At 47.3% G+C, this 16,164-nt stretch overlaps 1 protein-coding gene and 1 pseudogene across 1 annotated transcript; both read right to left on the reverse strand.

The window, feature by feature from the left end:
- Positions 1 to 5,408: 5,408 nt before the first annotated feature.
- Positions 5,409 to 8,569, reverse strand: LOC113875547 (zinc finger and SCAN domain-containing protein 5B-like). Its single transcript, XM_027514044.1, has 4 exons — positions 8,186 to 8,569; positions 7,700 to 7,906; positions 6,416 to 6,566; positions 5,409 to 6,055 (listed from the first exon to the last, which is right to left on the reverse strand). Exons 1-4 carry the CDS (start codon positions 8,567 to 8,569, stop codon positions 5,409 to 5,411), a joined length of 1,389 nt encoding a protein of 462 aa, XP_027369845.1.
- Positions 8,570 to 11,223: 2,654 nt separating this feature from the next.
- On the reverse strand, positions 11,224 to 14,707 carry LOC113875795 (annotated as a pseudogene).
- Positions 14,708 to 16,164: the final 1,457 nt, after the last annotated feature.

Genomic DNA, 16,164 nt, shown 5'->3' on the forward strand with positions numbered 1-16,164 from the left:
TCGTCAGCAACGTATTCACTGTTCAGAAGAATGGGGGTAAAAGAGAAATGAACAGAACTAGTTTCATTTTATTCCACCCTTCCATCTCCTCTACATTCCTCACCCCATACCCAATACCATTCCCTCACTGGTACAATCTTTCATATTGAATGGACATTAGTCCATCCATCATTCTTCTGACATCTACCTTTTCAGGAAAAAAAAGGTTGAAATGTCTGAATGGCTCCCTAGATTTTGACTTCTGTAGTCTGGAACTATGTTGATCTTTGCTGTACTTTCAAGAAATTTACAGTGTTGAGACTCCTCAAATGGATATTCACAGCAATGCCAGGTTTTATATGATTCGGTCAAGACAAGCCACCAGGCGAGGCTCTCAGTCCTGATTCTTCTGGGGAAAGAAAATAGGAGGAAGACTATTTAAACACTGAATTCCATGTAGTATAGTGCCGTTGGAAATGTTAAGCAAAGATTGTCCACCCAAAACATTTCCTTGTTCTCACCAGGGTATTTATTAGCTCCAAGGAAGGGACGCACAAAAGGATCCAAAGAGAATCAAGTTCCTGATCACATACTTGTTATGGTTATGAAACACACAACATACAGTTTTGACTCTTTTATAAAGTGTACAATCTCGTTCCACCAAGTTCATTCACAATGTTGTGCACTGTCAGTGTTGTCTATTTCCAACCTTTCTCATCACCCCAAGAACAAAATGTGGTTCATGAAAAGTCCCTCCCCATTCTCTGCCCCCCTCCCCCCTTACCCTTGGCAATGCATTCATCTACTTCTTGCATCTATGGGTTCAGTTCAGGTCAGTTCAGTTCAGTCGCTCAGTCGTGTCCAACTCTTTAAGACCCCATGAAATGCAGCACGTCAGGCCATCCTGTCCATCAACAGCCCCCGTAGTTTACTGAAACTCATCCATTGAGTCGGAGATGCCATCCAACCATCTCATCCTCTGTCATCCCCTTCCCCTCCTGCCTTCAATCTTTCCCAGCATCAGGGTCTTTTCAAATGAGTCAGTTCTTTGAATCAGGTGGCCAAAGTATTGGAGTTTCAGCTTCAGCTCAAATATTTTCCAATGATATTCAGGACTGATTTCCTTTAAGATGGACTGGTTGGATCCCCTTGCAGTCCAAAGGACTCTCAAGAGTCTTCCCCAACACCAAGGTTCAAAAGCATCAGTTTCTTGCCTCTCAGCTTTCTTTAAGTCTAACTCTCACATCCATACATGACTACTGGAAAAACCATAGCTTTGACTACCTGGACCTTTGTTGGCCAAGTAATGTTTCTGTTGTTTACTATGCTGTCTAGGTTGGTCATAACTTTTCTTCCAGGGAGCAACAGTCTTTTAATTTCATGGCTGCTGTCACCATCTGCAGTGAGTTTGGAGCTCCCCCGCCCCGAAAATAAATTATCTCACTGTTTCTACTGTTTCCCCATCTATTTGCCATGAAAGGATGGGACTGGATGCTGTGATCTTAGTTTCTGAACGTTGAATTTTAAGCTAACTTTTTCACTCTCCTCTTTCACTTTCATCAAGGGACTCTGGTTCTTCTTCGCTTTCTGCCCTAAGGGTGGTGTCATCTGTGTACCTGAGGTTATTGATATTTCTCCTGCAAATCTTGATTCCAGCTTGTGTTTCATCCAGCCTAGCTTGTCTCATGATGTACTCTGCATATAAGTTACATAAGCAGGGTGACAGTATACATCCTTGATGTACTCCTTTCCCGATTTGGAATCAGTCCGTTGTTCTAAGTCCAGTTCTAACTGTTGCTTCCTGACCTGCACACAGATTGCTCAGGAGGCAGCTCAGGAAGTCTGGTATTCCTGTCTAACAATTTTCCAGTTTCTTGTGATCCACACAGTCAAAGGCTTTGGCATAGTCAATAAAGCTGAAGTAGATGTTTCTCTGGAACGCTCTTGCTTTTTCAATGATCCAATTGACGTTGGCAATTTGATCTCTGGTTCCTCTGCCTTTTCTAAATCCAGCTTGAACATCTGAAAGGTCATGGTTCATGTACTATTTAAGACTGTATATGAAGGCTTGGAGAATTTGAGCGTTACTTTGCTAGCATGTGAGATGAGTGCAGTTATGCAGTAGTTTGAACATTCTTTGGCATTGCCTTTCTTTGGGATTGGAATGAAAACTGACCTTTTCCAGTCCTGTGGCCACTGCTGAGTTTTCCAAATTTGCTGACTTATTGACTGCAACACTTTCACAGCATCATGTCTGAGGATTTGAAATAGCTCAACGGGAATTCCATCACGTCCACTAGCTTTGTTCATAGTGACTCTTCCTAAGGCCCACTTGACTTCACATTCCAGGATGTCTGGCTCTAGGTGAGTGATCACACCTTCGGGATTATCTGGGTCATGAAGAACTTGTTTGTGTAGTTCTGTGTATTCTTGCCACCTCTTCTTAATATCTTCTGCTTCTCTTGGGTCCATCCATTTCTGTCCTTTATTGTGCCTATCCTTGCATGAAATCTTCCCTTGGCAAATCCAAATCCTTTCTCACACCCTCAGAGGGCACTGCTCTTCACACTCTCTACCTTCTCCTCCACTCCCCAGCCACCTGGCACACCTGACCACACCAAGCCCAACTGGCTTTGCGGTCTGGTTTCTAGGGTTTTCCTCCGCTGTCTGGAAAGTCCTTCCCCTGACACCCTCAGGCTGTCTTCAGATCTCCACACAATCAGTGGTTCTTTGGAGACGGACAGGACTGGCTAAGGCTTTATCGCCCGGCATCTCACTCCATCACTACATTTCCTCAATAGCAGTTTCTCAGCCTCGGTATGTATTTTATTTTTAACTCCATTTATTTTCAGCTGTGCTGGGTCTTTGTTTCTGCCCGGGGCGCAGGGCTCCTCTCCAGTCGCGGGGCACAGGCTTCTCGCTGCACTGACCTCTCTTGTGCGGAGCCTGGGCTCTCGGGGCTCTGGGCTTCAGTAGTGGCGGCTCCCAGGCTCGGTGGTTGTGTCGCACAGCCTTAGTTGCTCCTGAGCCCTGGGATCTTCTCGGGTCAGGGATGGAACTCATGTGCTCTCATTGGCAGGCACAGCGTTTACCTCCGAGCCTCCGGGGAAGACCTATTATTCACTTTTCTTAACTAGTACTTAACTGCGTCTGTGTTTTGAAGTCTTATTCATATTTCATTGTATTAACTCCTTGTGTTGATTCTTCGATAATGATTCTAATACCCCTGTTTCTGAAGAGACCCAGTCTTTGTATTCTATATTGCTTCTTTGAATAAGTTGCCTCCATCTTGGGCCTGTAAGTTAACATCCTTTAACATAGAAGGAGGCGACAGAGGATGAGATGGTTGGATGGAATCACTGACTCAATGGACTCGAGTTTGAGGAAACTCCTGGGAGATAGTGAAGGACAGGGAAGCCTGGCATGCTACATTCCATGGAGTTGCAAAGTGAAGTGGCTCTTTGTGACCCCATGGACTGTAGCCAACCAGGTTCCTCCATCCATGGGTATCTCCAGGCAAGAATACTGCAGTGGGTTGCCATTCTCTTCTCTCGGGGATCTTCCCCACCGAGGGAGCAAATCACGTCTCCTGCATTGGCAGGCAGATTCTTTACCACTGAGCCTCCTGGGAAACCATGAGAGAAGCTGCCACAATTCTGAGTATTGACCCAAGAAATGAAAACAAATGGACCCTGGAACTGAAGGTTAACTGTATTTACAACAATCAAGATGACACTGATCAGACCAGTGATGACCAGTTTCAGGATGATTGTCAGAGCTGACTGCGCTGTTTCTGCCTGTAGCCGCCTCCCTCCATCTACAAAAGCTGTTGCTCATTAATTGTCCAGGGTAGGAGGTGGGGGGAGTCAGCCATTGGACAGACGTCTGCCGCACCTCCACAGTTGCTGGAAAAGGAAATGGCAACCCAGTCCAGTACTCTTGCCTGGAAAATACCATGGACGGAGGAGACTGGTAGGCTACAGTCCATGGGGTCACAAAGAGCTGGACATGACTGAGTGACTTCACTTTCACTTTCAACAGTTGCTGGCATCCAGAGTAAAGCTAACTTTCCTTTCCCCCAACCTGGCCTCTGTATTGGCTTTTAAGTGCGAGGAGCCAGACACCAATATCTATTACAATATCATCCTTGAGTTTGCTGCCCCCAACAAATTCCAAAGCTAATTAATAGAAGAAAATGCTGATTCTTTGAAAAGAAATACTTATCTCCATTCTGCTCCAAATGACCTCTCTTCATTTCTGCTGGAGGAGAGCCAGGTGGGATGAAAGAGTGCTACCTTGAAGAATCTTTTCAAGCAGAGACACCCTAGAATCTCAGTGTTCAAAAGGGCATTAATATTACATTACCTAACAGTTCATAATTCCAAAAGAATACAGTTACTTTAAATGCTCGAGAGGGTGCTCGGTCGCTTCAGTTGTGTCCAACTTGTTGCAACCCAACAGACCATAGCCTGCCAAGGTTCTCTGTCCATGGCATTCTCCATGCAAAATACTGGAGTGGGTTCCATTCCCTTCTACAGGGGATCTTCCTGATGAAGGGATCAAACCTGGGTCTTCTGTGCTGCAGGCAGATTCTTTACGACTGAGTCACTGGGGAAGCCTTACAGAGGGATGATATCTCCACATAATAATGGCCATGTAACAAACCGCAGCTATCATCTACTCCATATAAAAAAATCTTGGGGATAGGGTGGGATGATTTGGGGGAATGGCATTGAAACATATATAATATATGGGAAACAAGTCGCCAGTCCAGGTTTGATGCACGATAGTGGATGCTTTGGGCTGGTGCACTGGGACGGCCCAGAGGGATGGTACAGGGAAGGAGGATGGAGGCGGGTTCAGGATGGGGCACATAAGTATACCTGTGGTGGATTCATGTTGATATATGGCAAAACCAATACAAGATTGTAAAGTTAAATAAAAAATAATAAAAAAAAATCTTGGAAGGGGAAATACACAGGACACTTATTTGACAGAAATGTCTTTGTTTATTTGAAATTTAAATTTCACTGGTGATGCTCTTTTTCATCTGGCCACTCTGCTAGGAGCATCCTATTGTACAATTAAATCTTGCCTAATGGGGGGACAATCAGCAGTGAGCTCAGTCAGTTTCACGAAGAAGTACTGAAAACTAATGAGACCTGCATTCACTGAAGAAGAACAACACGAAGCCAAAACTTATCACAAAAACACAGGCTACACTAAAGTAGAGAACAAAATCTGCAGGGAAAGATAAGTCACCACTCAATATTCACGAAATTCATGTGAATGGAATCCTATCCGGTTCCAGTATGATCGTAAGGTCTTCACATGTTACCCTTTCTTTGTATCACATTAGTGACAAATAATCCCAAATTTCCTTCTTGGAGTAGAAGGCACTTAGATCTGAGGGCAGTGTCCTGAGCCAGTCATCTGGAATGGATTTTCTGGTGGCGTCTGAAAGTCCCCAGCTGACGGAAGGCACTGTGACACTCGGGGCACACGTAGGGCTTGAGGCCAGAGTGGATGCGTCGGTGAACATTGAGGTTCCCTCGGTGGCTGAAAGCTCTGTCACAGTGCTCACAGCGGAAAGGCTTCTCCTGGGTGTGGGTCCTCTTGTGAGCGCGCAGTGTGGAGTCGTGGGTGAACTTCTTGAGGCAGAGATCACAGCTGTAGGGCTTTTCGCCAGTGTGGATCCGCTCGTGAACCCGCAGATCTGAAGGCTGTATGAACCCTTTGGCACAGATGTCGCATTGAAAGGGCCTCTCTCCTGTGTGTGTCCTCTGGTGCAAGATAAGCTGAGATTGATAAGGAAAGCTCTTTTTGCACATCCTGCATTCAGAGGGTGCCCGTCCCGGGGTTTCTGCTCCCTCAGGAAGACTGGTGGGTCCCACGGTGCCAGATACATCAATGGAATGGGACCCAAGCTGTCCTGAGAACTCTCCTTGGTCCAAACATGTGGCTGCTTCTTGACGCACGTCTTGGCAAGTCGGACTGCTGTCCCGTTTCCTTTTCATATGTCTGCGATTTTTTAGAGGACCTCGTCTGGATCCCCCCGTAGTGGAAACGTCTGCCTCTGGAACACAGGAAAAAAGGGTTCAGGAGCCACATTTTAAATACCAGTTTCTTCTTGAGGATTCTTCTGTCTCTCTGTTTCCAGAATCCCCTGAAAGAGATGCAGCACCACATTTAACAAGGAGCATTTTCTGTGCTGCCGGCCTCACTGGAAACCTGATGTTAGCTGAGAAGTTCCCATCAAGCAACCAAGCTAAGAGCTTGGACTGTGGGACACTGGAACGTTGATGATGGAGAAGGTTGGCACTGGACAATGATCTCCACCCACCCATCCAAGGATGGTGATGCTGGCTACCCAGCCTCATGCCACCACAGGAGGGAGTCACTAACTCTGCTGGATTCCACGGTTTTGAGTACTCACCAGGACCCTTCAGAAGTTGAGGTGCTTCAGATTGAAGGGTTTTTGTCTCTCCCCTGTCTTCCAGCAGGTCCTTCTCCAAGTTCTCCCTGGGCGTCAGACCCTCCAGCTCACCTGTTTCAGGAACAGTCTCTGGCGGGAGAGCTCTCTCATCCTGACAAGGGACAAACAAGCAGAGTCAAAGCCATTTACCTTAGTCCATGGAAAACTGTTTCCTATTTCCCCATCTGCCTCGTATCTTGACCTTATACTCCAAGTTTCTTCATGAAATTTTAGGGGCTATGCCCTGACTTCTTCTGGTCCACCCCATCACCCTGATTGATAATCATCTCCTGATACTCAAGGCTGTCCTGGATCTATACAGACTGTATCTTGCAATCAAATCAGGACATCACAGTTGGCACTCTGACTTCTCTATGCATAGGTCTCTCCAAGTGATACCCACTCCTTCCTGCCCCTGACTCTGGAAGTAAAGAACTCTAGGTCCAGCTCTCTTGACTCCATCACTGTTGGAGACTTTGCCTGGATTCATCTTTGTGATAGTGGTTACCCAGTACATAGGAAGATGACGTCCAGTATTCTTGGTCTCTACTCCATGCAAGTCAATAGCATCCCCTGCCTATACCCAACCTTATTTGAACAAATCCACTGTCTTCCATTCATTCTTCAATGTCTGAAAGGGAAAGTGTTAGTCGCTCAGTCGTGTGTGACGCTTGCAAACCCATGGACTATAGCTGCCAGGTTCTTTTGTTGATGGGATTCTCCAGGCGAGAACATTAGAGTGTGAACATTAGAAGCCCTTCCCTTCTCCAGGGGATCTTCCTGACCCAGGGATCCAACCCAGGTCTCCTGCATTGTCGGTAGATTCTTCACCATCTGAGCCACCAGGGAAGCCCAATGTCTACTGGGGGGCAAAATGAGTCCACTTTGGAGTCACTCCTTCAGTTGCAAGGAATGATCATATTCTGAAATATGACGTTCCCTTGGGCAAAGTGGCCTTGGGTAAATCAGCTGTCAGTGCACTTACCTGCAGAAAATTGAACCTAGCATCATGTGAGGAAGACAGGATTCCCTTCTCCCCACTCCTAAGACTAGAAGCTTTCATAGCAGAGGGACAGAGATGGATTATCTTCATTCTCACACTGATTAGAAAAAATGCCTAGGAACTGAATGCATCCACGGGAATTCCTGGAAGCAATGGATCCATTCCTGTCCTTTGCCAAATCTCCCCATTACTCCAGCAGCCACACCCACCTCACTCTCTTCTATCTGCTTCCACGATCTCACCTGCTCCCTAGATAGGTTCGTGGCTCCAGGCAGATTCTGCAGCTCTTGGCTTCCCTCCTGGCCATCCTCTGGAGGTATGACCCTTGAGGAGGGTTGGGGCCCCCCGCACAGGTGTCTCTCATCGTCCATGTGACCGGCCTTGGCTTCAACCATCTCAATGTTGGGATCACGCACAAGATATTTCTGCCCTTGTATGCAGACTATGGTCTGTGAGGGGAGAAATCAATCAAGATCAGTCTGTATAAGACCTGGGATGTAGTTTTCAGGCATCCAATGGCATTGACAATAGAAGCTCCCGTTTGCTGTAAAAGATCTACATCCTTCGAGTTGAGACAGCAAAAGTATCTCCCAAATTGCCCAACTGTGAACTTCTCTCACCTGTTTGGGAACCACTGATACAGAGCCAAACCCGCAGGTCCTATCTTGTGATCCCTGCAGCTTGCACGTGTCTCCTTGTCCCACACCCATCATTAAGGTCCTACTCACCCAGGTCTTGTGTTTCTGCTTATTTCTCAGCACGTCCTCCAGGTCTTTGCAACTCTGCACCCCACTTTCTTTGAGCAGGACCTGGCACTCCAGGGGCATGCAGATCATGAACTGCTCGAGCACCAGCCTGTCCATCATCTGCTCCTTGGTGTGAAGATCTGGCCTCAGCCACAGATGGCAGAGTTCACGGAGTCTCTTCAGATCCTTGACGGGGTCTGACTCCTCCGAGCTGCTAAATGTTCTGAACTGGACGTGCCAGTTTTCCTGGTCACACTCTGAGTTTTCCATGAGTGTGTCTTGGGGTGGCACGGACGCCAGTGACTCTGCCCCAGGGCTGTCTGTGATGTTTTCACAACCCTGAAAAAATGTCTGGTCCTCAGCCATATTGATGGAGCAAATTTCCAGTAGGACTCTGAGCAAATGCTTCTAGAAGTGGGTGCCCAGTTGACGCCTATGGAAATGGATTTCCTCTGCTTTTCCTCAGCATTAAAGTCACTTCTTAGAAGTCTAGGGAGACAAAAAAAAGAAACAAATGGGTTTCATTTTTTTCCACCCTTCTGTCTCCCCTACATCCCAATATTGGACACCATTGCCCGACTCATTCAATATTTCATGAAACTGTCTGGTCAGAAATGACCATAGGGCTTCCTTGGTGGTCCAGTGGCTAAGAATCTGCTGCCAATGCAGTTTGCCAGGCAATCAAACCTGACATGGGTTTGATTCCTCATATGCGAAGACCCCGCCTGCCTCTAAGCCTGTGCACCAGAACTCTTGAGCCTGAGAGAGGCAACTACTGAACCCGAGCTGTAGACTCCCAGCTCTGCCATGGGAGAAGCCACCACAATGAGAAGCCCATACCCCTCAGCTAGACAGTAGTCCCCACTAGCTATGACTAGAGAAAGCCCTCACAGTAAAGAAGACTCAGCCCAGCCAAAATGAATGAATTAAAAAACTTAAAATTAATAATAATCATATATGTAGTTTTTAAATGGCCATAGGATGCCGCTCAGAAACCCTTGAAGAAAACGAGCCACCTCACAGCAACATGTGTGGAAACATTCTTATCCCCTTGCAGAAGAGCTCGATTAAACATGGGGTTAGAGTAAGATCTCCTGTCACAAGGTCTCCCAGCTAATGGAGGATGAACAGAAAGCAAGTCCTTTCTGAAACCCACCAGTGTGTCCTGATTACTAGGCATCCTCCTTGGACGTGCCCACTCATCGCTTACCCCTTCCAGTTCTCTTGCCTTCAGCCTCCTCAGGTCAGGCACTGGTTCTCAAAGTGTGACTAGAGCTGAAATGTCTGTATTTATAGAGAGTTGGGTGAAACTCCAGGGGTTTCCAGCCATAACCTCATCATCCCAGTGATTGGATAAAGGGCATGGAAGGAACCACTTGGGATAATCTGGGTAGATTCCACTTCCTGTGGAGACTCCAACAGGAAGAACCATTAAAGAGGCCACCATATTGGTTTGGCAGTAAACTTTCTCTAATGTATTTTATTTACTTTAGACTTTGTGGATGGCATTTCTTGGGGAAACAGATTGATTTTCCTGATCTAATGAAGTTTTTTCTCTCTGCTTGGAGACTGTGAGGCAGTCCAATAATTGTAATCTGACGGTGGTAATCAAATTGGGTTACTTAATCTTGTTTCTTTTCTCATGAAATAAGTCATGAAAGACTCTTGTCTAAAATCACCTGATGAGATCTACTGTCAGAAACCATTTCAGAGAGGCATCACAGAAAGCAGAGGTTGTACACCAGTAGGGAAAAAGAGGAGAAGGCAATGGCACCCCAGTCCACTGCTCTTGCCTGGAAAATCCCATGGATGGAGGAGCCTGGTGGGCTACAGTCCATGGGGTCACTAAGAGTCGGACACGACTGAGCGACTTCAATTTCACATTTCCCTTTCATGCATTGGAGAAGGAAATGGCAACCCACTCCAGTGTTCTTGCCTGGAGAATCCCAGGGACAGGGGAGCCTGGTGGGCTGCCATCTATGGGGTCCCACAGTGTCGGACACGACTGGAATGACTTAGCAGCAGTTAGCAGCAGCAGGGGAAAAGATTGATACTTATCAATTTAACAAGCCTTCCTTTTCTAAATACCTAAGGAAGCAGTATCCAAACTAGTACAAAGGGAACATATCTCAACATAATAATGGCCACATAGACAAAACCATGGCTATCACCCACCTGTAGCAAAGTCTTAGAAGAGAAAACACACAGGTCTTTCATAGAAATGTGTTTGTTTATTTGAAATTTAAATTACACAGGTGATCCTGTATTTAAACTAGCCATCCTGCTGCTGCTGCTGCTGCTGCTAAGTCGCTTCAGTCGTGTCCGACTCTGTGTAGCCCCATAGATGGCAGCCCACCAGGCTCCCCCATCCCTGGGATTCTCCAGGCAAAAACACTGGAGTGGGTTGTCATTTTCTTCTCTAATGCATGAAAGTGAAAAGTGAAAGTGAAGTTGCTCAGTCGTGTCCGACTCTTGGCGACGCCATGGACTGTAGCCCACCAGGCCCCTCCATCCATGGGATTTTCCAGGCAAGAGTACTGGAGTGGAGTGCCATTGCCTTCTCTAGCCGTCCTGCTAGGAGTATCCTATTTTACAAGGAAATCACACCTGACAAGAAGGCAATCAGCAGAAGCCTCACTCTGATGATGAGGTACTGATAAGCGGTGAGACACAGCTTCACTGGAAGAACAAGAACAACACAAAGCGAAAATATGTAAGAAAACCAGAGTCTAACATCGTAAGGCAATTCTTCTCCAATTGAAAATTCACAAATGAAAAAGAAAACTATAGTCTATAGCAAAGTAGAAAACAAAATCCAAAGGGAAAAATAAGTCATCACTCAAGTACCCTAATTCACTTAAATATCCGAATTCACGTGAGATGCAACCCCACTGGGTTCCACGATCCTCCTAAGCCCCTCCCCTGTCATCCACACTTTGTATCACAGAGGTGACAAATCATTCTAAATTTTCTCATTAAAACAGAAAAGACCTGGACCTGAGGGCAGGGTCCTGAGCCAGTCATCTGGAATGGATTTTCCGGTGGCGTTTGAAAGTCCCCAGCTGACTGAAGGCACTGTGACACTCGGGGCACACGTAGGGCTTGAGGCCAGAGTGGGTGCACCGGTGAACACTGAGGTTCCCTCGGTGGCCGAAAGCTCTGTCACAGTGCTCACAGAGGAAAGGCTTCTCCTGGGTGTGGGTCCTCTTGTGAGCGCGCAGTGTGGAGTCGTGGGTGAACTTCTTGATGCAGATGTCACAGCTGTAGTGCTTCTCGCCAGTGTGGATCCGCTGGTGAACCCCCAGGTCTGAAGGCTGTATGAACCCTCTGGCACAGATGTCACATTGAAAGGGCCTCTCTCCTGTGTGTGTCCTCTGGTGCAAGGTAAGCTGAGATTGATAAGGAAAGCTCTTTTTGCACACCTTGCATTCAGAGGGTGCCCGTCCTGGGGTTCCTGCTCCCTCAGGAAGACTGGTGGGTCCCCCAGTGCCAGATGAACCAAGGGAATGGAACCCAAGTCGTCCTGAGAACTCTCCTTGATCCAAACACGTGGCTGCCTCTTGAAGCACGTCTTGGCAAGAGGGACTGCTGTCCCGTTTCCTTTTGACGTGTCTGCGATTCTTCAGAGGACCTCATCTGGATAAATTCGGGGTGGAAACATCTCCCTCTGGAACTCAAGAGGAAAGGGTTCAGGAGCCACATTTGAAGTATCACTTCCTTCCTGGGGACTCTCCCCTCTCTCTGCCCTCCCAAAATCTGCTGAAAGAAGAGATTCAGCACCATATTTATCAAGGAGCATTTTCCATGGTGCCGACCTCATTGGAACCATCCCTAATTTGGCTACAGACTTCCCCGCATACAAACTACCTAAGAGTCTAGCTAATGAAACACTCTGAAACATTGACGATGGAGAAGGTTGGCATTGGAGAAGCAACTCCTACCCCAACACCAAGGGATGGAAATGCTGGGTACCCCTTCCTGGACATCAGTGGAGGCAGTCATTACCTCCTGTGGTCTCCAAGTTTTTAATACTCACCATGATCCTGCAGAAGTTCAGGCTCTTGAGCCGAAAGGGTTCTTGTCACTCCTGTGTCTTTCACCAGGTCCTTCTCCAAGTTCTCCTTGGAGGGCGTCTGACCCTTCAGTTCAACTGTTTCAAGAATGGTCTCTAGCAGGAGAGCTTTCTGGCCCTGACAAGGGGCAACCAAGCAGAGTCAATCCCACTGCCTTAGCCCACGGCAAGCTCTGTCTCCTCTTTCCCCACCCGCCTCGTACCCTGATCTCACACTCCAGCTTTCTGGATATCAGTTTGGGGGATATGCCCTGACTGCTTCCCATCACCCTGATTGGCAATCCTCTTCTGATTCTCATGTCTGTCCTTGATCTACACCGACCACCTCTGGCAAACAGATCCAGACTTGAAAGCTGGCTCTGCCAATTATCTTTGCACATATCTCTCCACCTCATCTCACATTCTCCAGGCCCTGAATCTGAAAGCAGAGGATTCTGGCTCTAGGGCTCCTGACTTCACCACTTGTTGATACCTTGCCTGGATTTTTGTTCGTCATGGAAGGTGGCCTGGGGCATAATAAGATGATAAGCAGTATAGGTGTTATACTATATAGCTCTATTCTATACTATATAGCTCGATTCATGAGAAATCAGTAGCATGTCCTCCCCTGATTCACATTTCAAAAAATCCACTCTCTCCAGACATACTCCAAAATCTGAGGGGGAAAATGACTCCAACAGGGAACTTGTTATTCAATTCAAGGTGTTTACAATATCCCCCAATATTAGTGCCTCTGATGAAATCCATCATGGGGGAAACAGCTGTGAGTGCATTTACCCCTGATAAAGTGACCGAGCACCATCCCGTGGAAACAGGACTCCTCTCTCTCATGCTTAGGGCCACAAGCTCTCATGGTGAAGGACTATGAAAGAGGGACTGTCTTCATTCTCACACTGGCTGGAAAACGACCGGGAACAGAATGCATCCATGGGAATTCCTGGAGGCAATGGGTCCATTCCTGTCCTTTGCCCAGTTCTCCAAATACTTGCGCAGTCACACTCACTCGACCCACTTCTACCTGCTCCCAGACTGGAGGTCAGGACATCATACTCACCTGCCCCCTCAACAGGTCCTTGGCTCCTGGCAGATGCTGCCCGTCTCGGCTTTCCTGCTGGCCCTCGTCTGGAGGGATGACACTGACTGTAGACTGGGGCTCCCTGGCTTGGTCTTCCTCACTGTGCCTCTCACTGACCTCAGATCCTAACATCTCAACACCCGAGACTGGCATCAAAAAATCCTTGCCTTGGACACGGACTACAGCCTGTGACAAAAAATTCAAATAGGATTAGTCTCCCTTCACAAGACCCAAAAAGGTATTCATTGCATATACTACCTTAGAAGGCCACCTCCTGGGAATGACATTTGAAAGACCAACACCCTCAAAGTGAGGATGTACAGAAACATCTCCAGTGATGCCACAGGCCAAGTGCTCGCCCTTCTGGGAATCACTGATTCAGAGCCAAGCCCTCTGATCCTTCTCCTTCATCTCCCAGCTCCCAGCTGCTCATGCCACCGTTCCCTGTCTCACAGGGTCACTAGGGTCCTACTCACCCATTTCGTCAGTTTCTGCTTCTTTCTCAGCACCTCTTCCAGATCCTTACAAGTCTCGGCACCACTACTTTTGACTAAGATGTGGATGTCCTGCAGCATGCACATCACGAACTGCTCCAGCACCAGCCTGTCCACCATCTGCTCCTTGGTGTAAAGATCCGGCCTCAGCCACAGACTGCAGAGTTCACGGAGCCTCCTCAGAGCCTTGATCGGGTCGGATTCGTCCGAGCTGCTAAACGTTCTGAAGCGAACTCGCAAGTCTTCACGGTTGGAGTCGGGGTTTTCCCTTTGGGGCTGTCCACGACAGGGCCACGACCCCTTGTCTGGTTCTCAGCCATACCGACTTTGGAGCTTTTCAGTAGGACTCTGGGCAAATGGTCTAGAAGTGGGTGCCCAACTGACCCCGATGGAAGGAATTTCCTTTTGCTTTTCCTCAGTAATAGATTCAGTATTCAGAAATATGGGGGAAAAAAGATAAACGAATGCAGCCAAATACTTTTATTTTCATCCACCCTACCATCCCTCATCCCAATACTGGACATTATTCCCCCCTCAGAATTTCACACCAGGGACAAGAATCCATTCTCTTATTCCTCCGACATCCATCTTATAGTACAAGAAACTGTGTGGTCAAAACTGTCCACAGGGCACTGCTTAAAAGCCCTTGTTGAGAAAATGAACCACACCCCACGACACCATGGAGTGTGGAAACAATCTCATCTCACAGAAGATTCCACAAATGAACCACAGTTCACGTGTGGCCGGAGGGAGATCGGTGGATTTCACACGGTCTCTGAGCGAAATGCAAGGTGAACAGAAAGCCAGGACTTACTGAAACCCACTTCCACGTGCCCTGACTTTCGAGCGTTTTCTTTAGACATTTCCCACCAATTACCTCTTTGAAGCCTTCTCCCCTCGGTCCTCCTCAGTTGGGGACTTGCTCTCAAACTCGGCCGGCGGAGAAACGTCTCTCTATGGAGCTGGAAGAAATGCCGGACCTCTCGGCCTGTTACGCAATCGGCGCATGGATTCGTTGAGGGCGCGGCAAACCATTCTAGATAATCCCTCTTTACTTAATCACAGGGATTCGATTGCCCATGGAAATTCGCTCAGGACAAACCACGATTTATTAAAGAGGCCTCCATAGTGATTTAGCCACAGATTCTGTGTATTTTTTTTGTTGTTGTTGTTCTGTTTTTGGCCAAGCAGGGAGGCACGTGCGGTCTCAGTTCCCAGACCGCGGAAGGAAACCACGCCACCTGCAGCGGGAGCGCTAAGTCTCACCCGCTGGACCGCTAGGGAAATCCCTCGGTTTCCTTTTGGATTTGATTGATTTTGGACTTTGGGGACTGCATTTTGGGGTGAACGGACTGGTTTTAATGTTCTCGAGAATTTTTGGTCTCACTGCCTGGAGGGTTTGACGGAGTCAGAGACATGACTGGAATCTGGCTGGGAGCCAGATCGGTTGGACTCCTCTCGTCTTTTCTGTTCTTGTGAGATAAGTCTTAAAAGGCTTTCCTAAAATCAGCTGATGAGCTAAGGTGTGAGAAGACCCGATTTCTAAGTAGCCTTTTTGAAGACTAGAAGTTGTACACCAATAGGAACAAGAATGACACCTATCACTTTCGGAAGCCTTCCTTTTTCAAAACACCTCGGGAAGAAATACCTGAACAAGTATGGAGTGACTGAATCTATCTCAGCATAATAACAGCCATGTAGGCAAAACCACGGCCATCACCTATTCCCTGTAGAAAAGTCTTAGAAACTACACAGACACATTTGACAGAAATGTGTTTATTTGAAATTTAAATTCCACTGGAGAGCTTGGCCTCTGTGCCAGGACCATGCAGGTTTACAGAGAAGTCCTGCCTAACAGGAAGGCAGTCAACAGTAGGCTCAGTTTCATGATGAAGTACTGATAACTAATGAGACATGCTTTGAGTAAAAGAATAACAAAAGAAAGAAAAACTTTTTGAAACAGGCTACACTAAAGTAGAAAACAAAATCCAAAGGGAACGATAAGCCATCACTCAAATGTCCTCCTCATTCATGTAAATGGAAGCCCCTGGACCCAATATCCTCCGAAGCTCTTCCCATGTCATCCACCCTTTGTGTTACAGAAGTGACAAATCATTGTGAATTTCCTTCTTGGACCCGAGGGCAGGGTCCTGGGCCAGTGGTTCGGAATGGGTTTCCTGGTGGGATTTGAGAGACCCCAGGGAGCAGAAGGCACGTGACACTCAGGGCACATGTAGGGCTCGAGCCCAGAGTGTGACCATGAGGTCCCCCCTGTGGTTGAAAGCTTTTTCACAGTGCTCACAGCAGAAAGGCTTCTCTT

This window comes from Bos indicus x Bos taurus, chromosome 18 (assembly GCF_003369695.1).
Source record: "Bos indicus x Bos taurus breed Angus x Brahman F1 hybrid chromosome 18, Bos_hybrid_MaternalHap_v2.0, whole genome shotgun sequence".
Taxonomy (NCBI): domain Eukaryota; kingdom Metazoa; phylum Chordata; class Mammalia; order Artiodactyla; family Bovidae; genus Bos; species Bos indicus x Bos taurus.

What these genes read in the sequence shown, in the direction of transcription:
- LOC113875547 (XM_027514044.1), bottom strand. Translation starts at nt 8,569, where the DNA reads ATGGCTGAGGACCAGACATTTTTTCAGGGTTGTGAAAACATCACAGAC. An exon ending in CGAACCTATCTAGGGAGCAG is followed by an intron (nt 6,567 to 7,699) that starts GTGAGATCGTGG and finishes GTCCCTTGTCAG; the next exon opens with GATGAGAGAGCTCTCCCGCC. An exon ending in TCAACTTCTGAAGGGTCCTG is followed by an intron (nt 6,056 to 6,415) that starts GTGAGTACTCAA and finishes CCTGTGTTCCAG; the next exon opens with AGGCAGACGTTTCCACTACG.